At 48.5% G+C, this 10,536-nt stretch overlaps 1 protein-coding gene across 1 annotated transcript in view; it reads left to right on the top strand.

Annotated features, from left to right (window-relative positions):
- Positions 1-470: 470 nt before the first annotated feature.
- SEMA6C (semaphorin 6C) overlaps positions 471-10,536 on the top strand; it is a 51,337-nt gene continuing 41,271 nt past the window's right edge. The window contains exons 1-6 of the mRNA XM_048518828.1: positions 471-674; positions 2,188-2,302; positions 4,875-4,932; positions 7,677-7,733; positions 8,564-8,665; positions 9,408-9,498. Coding sequence (XP_048374785.1) covers positions 569-674; positions 2,188-2,302; positions 4,875-4,932; positions 7,677-7,733; positions 8,564-8,665; positions 9,408-9,498 — 529 coding nt within the window. The 5' untranslated portion in view covers positions 471-568. The remainder of the gene's footprint in view (positions 675-2,187; positions 2,303-4,874; positions 4,933-7,676; positions 7,734-8,563; positions 8,666-9,407; positions 9,499-10,536) is intronic.

Here is a 10,536-nt window from a genome sequence, read left to right as displayed (position 1 = left end):
GTGTTTGGAATATCCTGCCACAGGAGGTGGTGATGGCCACTCACCTGGATAACTTTAAAGGGGGCTTGGACAGATTTATGGAGGAGAAGTCGATCTATGGCTACCAATCTTGATCCTCTTTGATCTGAGGTTGCAAATGCCTTAACAGACCAGGTGCTCGGGAGCAACAGCCGCAGAAGGCCATTGCTTTCACCTCCGGCAGGTGAGCTCCCAAAGGCACCTGGTGGGCCACTGCGAGTAGCAGAGAGCTGGACTAGATGGACTGTGGTCTGATCCAGCTGGCTTGTTCTTATGTTCTTATGTTCTTAATGCCTCAATTATGTACGCACGGACCGAGAGATAACTTTTACTGAAAGACGAGATAGCCGGAAGTCAATATATGATGTGCAGGGGGATGCGTTTTTTTAAATGTTTGTATGTTTTGTTTGTTTTATGTGTGAGAAAATAAAAAAATATCTGCCCACCCCCTTTTCCTGCCTCTCTTCTCCAGGGTCTGCTGACAGAAGCATGATTGGTTCCTAGGATCCGGCTCGCTGGGGCCTACTGTCCTCCTGGGAATTTCCTGAGAATGCCCCATTCCCTCTACCCTCCTGGTGGCCTCCTCCTCTTCCTACTAGCATCTACAGCCTCCTTTCCAAAGGACCTCATTCCCTCAAGCACGGTCAGTTTGGCAGGTGAGTGTCAGGTGAAGCAGAGACTCTTCCTGGCTAGCAAGATAGCCAGGAGCGTGCTATCTCTCGATCTTCTATGTCCTTAACGTACTTCCTAACAGAGCCAACGCGGTGTCATGGTGAAGAGCAGGTGGATTCTAATCTGGAGAAGCAGGTTTGATTCCCCATTCCTCCACCTGAGTGGCGGAGGCTTAGCTGGTGAACCAGATGTGTTTCCGCACTCTTAGATTCCTGCTGGGTGACCTTGGGCTAGTCCCAGTTCTCTCAGGACCCTCTCAGCCCCACCTGCCTCACAAGGTGTGTGTTGTGAGGAGAGGAAGGGAAAGGAGCTTGTAAGCCACCTTGAGTCAGGAGAGAAAGGTAGAATATAAATCCAAACTCCTCCTCCTCCTCTTCTTGGGCTAGTCACAGTTCTCTCAGGACTCTCTCAGCCCCACCTACCTCACAAGTTGTCTGTTGTGGAGAGAGGAAGGGAAGGGAGCTTGTAAGCCATCTTGAGTCTCCATACAGGAGAGAAAGGGATGATATAAATCCAAACTCCTCCTCCTCCTCCTCTTCTTGGGCTCGTCACAGTTCTCTCAGGACTCTCTCAGCCCCACCTGTCTCACAAGGTGTCTGTTGTGAGAAGAGGAAGGGAAAGGAGCTTGTAGGCCACCTTGAGTCTCCTTACAGGAGAGAGAGGTAGGATATAAATCCAAATTCCTACTCCTCTTCTTGGGCTAGTCACAGTTCTCTCAGGACTCTCTCATCCCCACCCCTCACAAGATGTCTGTTGTGAGAAGAGGAAGGGAAAGGAGCTTGTAAGCCACCTTGAGTCTCCTGACAGGAGAGAAAGGTAGGATATAAATCCAAACTCCTCCTCCTCCTCTTCTTGAGCTAGTCACAGTTCTCTCAGAACTCTCTCAGCCCCAACCCTCACAAGATGTGAGAAGAGGAAGAGAAAGGAGCTTGTAAGCCACCTTGAGTCTCCTTACAGGAGAAAGGTAGGATATCAATCCAAACTCCTCCTCCTCCTCTTCTTGGGCTAGACACAGTTCTCTCAGGACTCTCTCAGCCCCACCCCTCACAAGATGTCTGTTGTAAGAAGAGGAAGGGAAAGGAGCTTTTAGGCCACCTTGAGTCTCCTTGGAGGAGAGAGAGGTGGGATATAAATCCAAAATCATCTTCTTCTTCTCTTGGAATTACTACTGTTCTCCAGACTATGAGACTCTGTTCTCCAGAGATCAGTTCTGTGAGAGAAAATGGCCGCTTTGGAGAGTTTACTCTATGGCTTTATATCCTCTGAGGTCCACCCCAGACCCTGTCTTCTTCTGCCAAATCTCCCGCAATTTTCCATAGGCAATTTTCCAAGAATAGCCCCCCAAGGAAACCTTTTTCTCTTCCAATGGCTTCAATGATGAGAAATACACAATACTGGTGGGGCAGGAGCCCTGAGACTTTGAGCCCTTTCAGGTCCTAGAGTGTCCTCAAAAAAACAAGACAGTTCGTAACGGACCATCTCTCTTCCACCCACCAGGCGCAACCCAGTGGACTTATTTCCAAGGACTCCCGGGGGATAATGACACCACCCAGCTGGGCCTGGATTTCCAAAGCATGCTGCGACTCAACCAAACGCTTTTCATTGCAGCCCGGTAAGCGCTGGGGTCGGCGGCCATTTTGTTTCCCTCATGGGGCTGTCCTGAGGGATTTTGGTTCCCTAGGCTAGCCGGCCTGGGTGTCCCCCTTAGCTGGACTTGCCCCGAGTTGCCTGTCAGCCAGCCATCCTGAGCAGAGGACGGGTACACTCCAAACTGCCTGCCAGCCAGCCGGCCCAAGCAAGTATAACTTGAGGCACTGGTTGGCGTGGCAACTGTGAGGTTGAGCGAAGCCAGAAGTGTACTAGGGGCAAGTGGCGCCCGGACCTCACCACCCTAGCTCCGCCCCTGATGCCCCCAGGCTCCACCCCCACTGCCCTCGACCCCGCCCATGTCACCACGGACATGGGCAAGGACTAGGATGCCCACCTCCTCCCCCCCCAGACTCCCCCCCTGCTGGCTGGGTTCCCAGCCGGCAGCCTATAGTCTCTTCTGACCTCCCCTCTGGGCAGGCCAGAAGAGACTGCAGTCTCGGCCTCGGAGACCTTCTTTTATAAGCACTGAGGCGAGGGAGGCTTGAGGGAAGTAGGAAGGGTGGGACTTCCTGCTCCCTCAAGCTCCCACCCGGCCTCAGTGCTTATAAAGAAGGTCTCGAACTGGACTGCAGTCTCTCTGGCCTGCCCAAAGATCCAAAAAACTATGCTACGACTAGGAACACGAGAGGAGTCAGGGTGGGGTTGAGGGGGATTGGAAGCAGGAAGTCCTGCTGCCTTGTTGTTTTAGCGTGCCTCCGGATGAGATTAGAGGCATGGCTCAGACAGCAGGACTTCCAGGTCATGTGGGGGCTGATTTTGCGCACCCCCCCCCCCATGACCAGAAGAGTGGCACCCGGGGACAAGGGGTACCCCTTGTCCCTAGGCAGATATGCCACTGAGCGGGGCTGGTGTGCCACCACACTGAACTTTGTGCTACTGCCCCCTGGTACTCTAGGCACCAAGTGGGCAGGCCACCCATTCTCTCATATGCTAACTTTTGGGTGATGAATCTTGAATCTAGGAGCAGCAGTGGTGTAGGAGGTTAAGAGCTCGTGTATCTAATCTGGAGGAACCGGGTTTGATTCCCAGCTCTGCCGCCTGAGCTGTGGAGGCTTATCTGGGGAATTCAGACTAACCTGTGCACTCCCACACACGCCAGCTGGGTGACCTTGGGCTAGTCACAGCTTCTCGGAGCTCTCTCAGCCCCACCTACCTCACAGGGTGTTTGTTGTGAGGGGGGAAGGGCAAGGAGATTGTCAGCCCCTTTGAGTCTCCTGCAGGAGAGAAGTGGGGGATATAAATCCAAACTCTTCTTCTTGTCTGGTTCTTCTGAGCCAAGCCCCAGTCTTGCAGCTCACAGAGTTCTAATACGTGAAAGGATTCCCTGATCATGTGCAGAATATCTCCATGCACTCATCATAGTTTTAGCCTGTTCTTCTCCTACAGCATCCAGAGCAATGCATTTGGTCCCCCTCCCCACAACAACATACATGAAGGACACTTTCACACATAGGATAATGCAAAGAGAGCCAGTATGGTGTAGTGGTTAAGCGCGGTTGACTCCAATCTGGAGAACCGGGTTTAATTCCCCACTCCTCCACAGGGGCAGCAGACTGTTATCTGGTGAACTGGGTTCGAATTCCCACTCCTCCACATGAAAAGTGCTTGCTGACCTTGGGTCGGTCACAGCCCCACCTACCTCACAAAGTGTCTGTTGTGGGGAAGGCAGTTGTAAACCACTTTGAGACTCCTTACGGTTGGGAAAAGTAGAGTATACATCCAAACACTTCTTCTGCGTTCAATGCCCTTTCAATGCAGTTTGAAACTGGTCACAGCAAAAATAGCAAAACCCACTTGTACACGATCGCGATGACACGTTGGAAAGCGCGTTATTCCAAGTGGGCGAAAATGCCCATCATCTCTTCTTTAGTGATGTAGATTAAGGCCCCTTCCGCACCTGCAGGATAATGCACTTTCAATCCACTTTCAATGCACTTTGAAGCTGGATTGTACTGTGCGGGATAGCAAAATTCACTTGCAAACAATTGTGAAAGTGGATTGAAAGGAAAAGGGATTCCACCTAAACATTAGGAAGAACTTCCTAACCGTCAGGGCTGTTGGACAGTGGAATTCACTGCTTCGGAGAGCGGTGGAGTCTCCTTCTCTGGAGGTTTTTAAAGAGAGGCTGGATGGCCATCTGTCAGGAGTGCTTTGAGTGTGTGTTCCTGCATGGCAGGTGGATTGGGCTTGATGGCCCTTGGGGTCTCTTCCAACTCTATGATTCTATGAAAGTGCATTATTCTGCATGTGCGGAAGGGGGCTAAATTGAGGGAATAGTGCTTATCTGAAGGTCTACTCATAGGTCTTGTAGAACCTAGGTCCGACTCCAAGGCATTGCTCCTCATTGTTGGGCAATCGCAGCACCCACCTTACACCCCCGGGGTTAGTGAGCAGAGAATCAAGTTGCAGGGGGAGAACCCAAAATGCTTGTGTCAAGTCTGATTTCTTTGTCCCGCCCTCCACACTTGCCTGATGATTGGATTCAGTTGTTTGACCACTGACTGCTTCTTTCCTTTCTGCCGCCCTGCAAACAGAGACCACGTCTACGCCTTTGATCTCCGAAGGACGAAGGACGATTTCTCTCCGACCAGGGTGAGGATGCGAAGGATGGATCTCCGTGATAAAACTGTCCGCACCAGAATTTGACCTCTGCTCTTCTTGGTTGTTCAGAACTGAATGAGAATGGTGGGATGGCTGGCTTGTTTTGTGAACAGTGCTGCCAATTTCAGTTGGGGAAATTCCAAACCAGAATTTGACCTCTGCTCTTCTTGGTTGTTCAGAACTGAATGAGAATGGTGGGATGGCTGGCTTGTTTTGTGAACAGTGCTGCCAATTTCAGTTGGGGAAATTCCAAACCAAGGGTGACCTCTGCTCTTCTTGGTTGTTCAGAACTGAATGAGAATGGTGGGATGGCTGGCTTGTTTTGTGAACAGTGCTGCCAATTTCAGTTGGGGAAATTCCAAGCCAGAATTTGACCTCTGCTCGTCTTGGTTGTTCAGGACTGAATGAGAATGGTGGGATTGCTGGTTTGTTTTGTGAACAGTGCTGCCAATTTCAGTTGGGGAAATTCCAAACCAGAATTTGACCTCTGCTCTTCTTGGTTGTTCAGAACTGAATGAGAATGGTGGGATTGCTGGCTTGTTTTGTGAACAGTGCTGCCAATTTCAGTTGGGGAAATTCCAAGCCAGAATTTGACCTCTGCTCTTCTTGGTTGTTCAGAACCGAATGAGAATGGTGGGATGGCTGGCTTGGTTTGTGAACAGTGCTGCCAGTTTCAGTTGGGGAAATTCCTGGGGCTTTGGGGGTGGACTTGCGGTAGGGAGGAGCTTGGGGGATGAGGGAGATCAGCAGGCGTGAACTTCCATAGAGCCTGCTTTCTAAAGTGGTCGTTTTCTCTAGGGAAACTGACCTGTGTAGTCTGGTGGTCAGTTGTAATTCAAGGAGATCGCCATGCGGGCCACCTATATTTGTAAACCCAAGAAAATGCCTGGAGAGCATATTTGAATTGTTCTGTTCCCCAAGCAAATTAAAATCAGGTGCCTTGCACTTGGCCAGAACAAAGTGTAAGACCCACAGACAAATAAGTAACAATGTATTGTCGAAGGCTTTCACGTCCGGAATCACTGGGGTGCTGTGTGGTTTCCGGGCTGTATGGCCGTGTTCTAGAACATGGCCATACAGCCCGGAAACCACACAGCACCCAAAATAAGTAACAGTTCAAAAACAGTTTAATAATATTGAAAGTTTAGGAATCTGACTCCTCCCATGAAGTCTAACTAATAAAGAATATTTGCAATGCTGGAAACATTTGGAGATTGAAGAACTTGCAGACACCAACTCTTTCCTCAACTGTTCCTAAGGTAGTCTGTGCTGCTTGTACTGCTTCTGAGTTATCTCGGTGTCCTCTACTTGGACTCTGTTTCCTTGCAATTCTGTTGAAACTGAATTACTCAAATATCATGGTTCTTTCACACCTCGAACATTGGAGATATTGCTGTCTCCAGCCTTCCCCAGACACCTGAACTAAAAACAAACTGTAACGCAGGAACTGCTAACTAATAAGAATGCTATAGTGCTTTGCCTCTAGAGGGCTTCTTAAAGGGACAGGGGCTAACTAAAGTTCCCTCCCACAGAATGCTGTACAAAAGGCAATTAAACCCATTCTGACTAAGGATACAACTGAGGCTTAAATAAGGAAAATAGTGAGGGTCTCTCTGGGGGCATGACAATTGGCCATGCTGGCAGGGGCTGATGGGATTTGTAGTCCATGAACATCTGGAGAGCTGCAGGTTGCAGACCCCTGGTCTAGAATCCATACCCTACGAAGAGAGGCTTAGGGAGCTGGGGATGTTAGGTCTGGAGCAGTGAAGATTAAGGGGGGACATGATAGCTATGTTTCTAGGATGCCCTTATGTTGCATGCCATCATTGGCACGCCTGATATACTATCTAATCAGTACTGTCCCCTCCCGGCCTTGGGATCGGGCGCCATATATTATTGCTGCTGCTGCGTTTTATGGTTATAGATTTGTAAATTGTTTTAAATTACCTTAGTTTTTATGTGTACAATGTTGTTTTTAGCCTGCTGTGCGTAAGGTTATTATGTATTGTTGTTGCAGGCCTGCTGTACGCCGGCCAGAGCCCTTCAGGGATGGGCGGTTTAAAATCTAATAAATAAATAAATAAATAAATAGATTGATAGATAGATAGATAGATAGATAGATGATAGATAGATGGATAGATGGATAGATGGATGGATAGATGGATGGATAGATGGATAGATGGATAGATGGATGGATGGATAGATGGATGGATGGATAGATGGATAGATAGATAGATAGATAGATAGATAGATAGATAGATAGATAGATAGATAGATAGATAGATAGATAGATAGATAGATAGATAGATAGATAGATAGATAGATAGATAGATAGATAGATAGATAGATAGATAGATAGATAGATAGATAGATAGATAGATAGATAGATAGATATTTGAAGGGATGTCATGTTGATGAGGGAGCAAACTTGTTTTCTGCGGCCTCAGAGACTGGGACACGGAGACACTGGGACACTGGGACACGGAGTAATGGATTAATGATGAAGGAAAAGAGATTCCACCTAAACATTAGGAAGAACTTTTTGACTGTCAGGGCTGTTCAGCAGTGGAATTCACCACCTCGGGGTGTGGTGGAGACTCCTTCTTTGGAGGTTGAATGATCATATGTTGGGAGTGCCTTGATTGTGTGTTCCTGCATGGCAGGGGGTTGGACTGGATGGCCCTTGGGGGTCTCTTCCAACTGTATGATTTCTTTGTCCTTCTCTCTTTGTCCAGCATCTCACATGGAAGACCCAGGACATGGTCAACTGCGCCATGAGAGGAAAACTTCGGGTAAGGCCCATCAAGGTCCCTTTATCAAGACCTTCCTTTGTCCCGAATTCTGAGCCTGCTTAGATCCAGATGGGAGCAGCAAGCCGAGTTTTTACCCTCCGCTTCCTCATTCCAGCGAGGTGTAGTGGCTAAGAGCAGGAGCCCTCTAATCTGTGGAACCGGGTTTGATTCCCCGCTCTGCCCCTTGAGCTGTGGAGGCTTATCTGGGGAACCAGATTAGTCTATGCACTCCAACCAGAGGTGGGATCCAGCAGGTTCTCACAGGTTCCCGAGAGTAGGTTACTAATTATTTGTGTGTGCCGAGAGGGGGTTACTAATGGGTGATTTTGCCACGTGGTTTTTACCTTCGTTACGCCCCTCCTCTCAGCAGTAGCGTGCAGAACTTGAAGCAGTCTAGCAGGAGGTGCGCCGGCGTGCATTTGTTTCCCGCCTAAGGACCGGCGCAGTGGCTGCGTCCTTGCCAGAGCCCCGCCCAGGAATGCCCCTGCCCGGGATGCCTGGCCACGCCCCCGTCGTGTCCCACCCAGCCCCATTGGCGCTACGCCACAGTTTGAATCCCACCACCATGGGAACCTGTTACTAAAACTTTTGGATCCCATCACTGACTCCAACACATGCCAGCTGGGTGACCTTGGGCTAGTCACCGTTCTTCAGAGCTCTCTCAGCCCCACCCACCTCACAGGGTGTTTGTTGTGGGGGCAGGGGGGAAGGGAAAGGTGATTGTAAGCCCCTCTGAGTCCCTTCATAGGAGCCCCTTCGCAGCCCCTTCACAGGAGAGAAAGGGGGAGAAGTATAGAATCCAAACTCTTCTTCTTCTTCTTCTTTTGCAGAATGAATGTTACAACTACATCAAAGTCTTGGTTCTGAAGAACAACCAAACCCTCTTAGCTTGCGGGACGAACGCATTCAACCCCATGTGCCGGGCCTACAAGGTACAAAAAGACCAGGCTCATCGAGAGATTACTGTAGACTTTCCAACTTTTTTGTTGTGTGCTTTTGTAACCTCTATCTGTGGGTTCTGTGGGGCAGAACTTGGAATGAGTTTGCAACAACAAATTTTAAAAACAAAATGGTTTACTTTCTTAACATATAACATCAACATTGAACATCACGCTTCAAGGCCCTGTTCAGGTTGCATTTTCAAGTCCTTATATTTACAGTCTTCTGATACTGCCAAGTCCAATTCTTCTTTGCAAGTGGGTTGGCTCCTGAAGACTCCAAGGGCTTGGTGAACAGGATTCAACATGATGAAGGTTTCCAGGAGAACTCTCACCCATTACAACCACAAAAAGAAACCCTGAAACAATAAACTCCAGCATTTACAACATAGCAAAAATAAACAACTACCTTCCCACTAGTTCCCAACAACATTGCAGTTACCTTAACAAGGTGTGAAGGGCTTATAGAAATCAAGGTCCGAGTCTGGTAGCCTCATCTCCTCCAAACCACATGAGCTCTGCAGCCTCTTGCTGCTTTGAGTCTCCACCCCTTTCTGGGTCAACCCATTCTGAGCATGGGGGTTACACTGGGTGCTGTAGCCTCCTGAGGTCGCCTCGGGGGACAGACATGCTGTAGAATCCAGGGGCTGGGGGATCCCCCTTCATTTTGGTGTAGAGGTTCCGGGATAGGCTTTACCTGACTTCGACTGACATATCTCCTTTCCACGGCTCCTAGATCGGTAGTTTGGAGCAGGAGGGCGAGGAACTGAATGGGCAGGCCAGGTGCCCCTTTGATGCAAAGCAAACCAACGTTGCCCTCTTCGCAGGTAGGTCTATGTTGGGGTAGGTGCCCTTCCATTTGGTAGATACAGAAAATCCCAGGTACCGATATAATGCACCCAAATAGGGGAAAAATATCTAGAACACTCTCCTGCTGGCTACAGTGAATATACTGGATAAATATTTATTGAACATTTAATACAGGATACAGCTAACAAACATAGATAACATATGGAAATGAAGTATCCTCAACAGATAAAGATGTATAATTCTTAGAAATCCACACACAAGACTAAAATTCCACCAGAGACCACAAAAAACTCAGCGTGGTGTAGAGGTTAAGAGCAGGTGCACTCTAATATGGAGAACCGGGTTTGATTCCCCGCTCTGCCCCCTGAGCTGTGGAGGCTTATCTGGGGAACCAGATTAGCTTGTGCACTCCAACACATGCCAGCTGGGTGACCTTGGGCTAGTCACAGTTCTTCAGAGCTTGCTCAACCCCACCCACCTCACAGGGTGTTTGTTGTGGTGGAGGGGGAGGGAAAGGAGATTGTAAGCCCCTTTGAGAAAGAGAGGATAAAAATGCAAACACTTCCTCCTCCTCCTCTTCTTCTTCTTCTTCTTCTTTTTCTTTTTCTTTTTCTTTTTCTTTTTCTTTTTCTTTTTCTTTTTCTTCTTCTTCTTTTTCCTTTTCCTTTTCCTTTTCCTTTTCTTTTTCTTTTTCTTCTTTTCCCCCCCTTCTTCTTCTTCTTCTTCTTCTTCTTCTTCTTCTTCTTCTTCTTCTTCTTCTTCTTCTTCTTCTTCTTCTTCTTCTTCTTCTTCTTCTTCTTCTTCTTCTTCTTCTTCTTCTTCTTCTTCTTCTGTTTCTGTTTCCTGATAGTTTCCCCCTTTTCTGTAAAACAGCAGCCCCCACTTCTTCACCCCATAAGCAGGGGCTCTGTCTTGCCTGAAGCGACTGCAGAGATCATGCCCTTAAAACCAATCACCAAAATATAAGCATGGCCCATTTTGTCTGGGCAACAAACGCAGCCCGCGGCGAGCAATGCTTCTATGCAACGTTATTTATGTTTGTTAGCTGTAGGCTT

Source organism: Sphaerodactylus townsendi, linkage group LG01 (assembly GCF_021028975.2).
Source record: "Sphaerodactylus townsendi isolate TG3544 linkage group LG01, MPM_Stown_v2.3, whole genome shotgun sequence".
In the NCBI taxonomy this organism is placed as follows: domain Eukaryota; kingdom Metazoa; phylum Chordata; class Lepidosauria; order Squamata; family Sphaerodactylidae; genus Sphaerodactylus; species Sphaerodactylus townsendi.
Note: the sequence above shows the minus strand (reverse complement) of the source record. Positions and strands in the feature narration are given on the sequence as shown.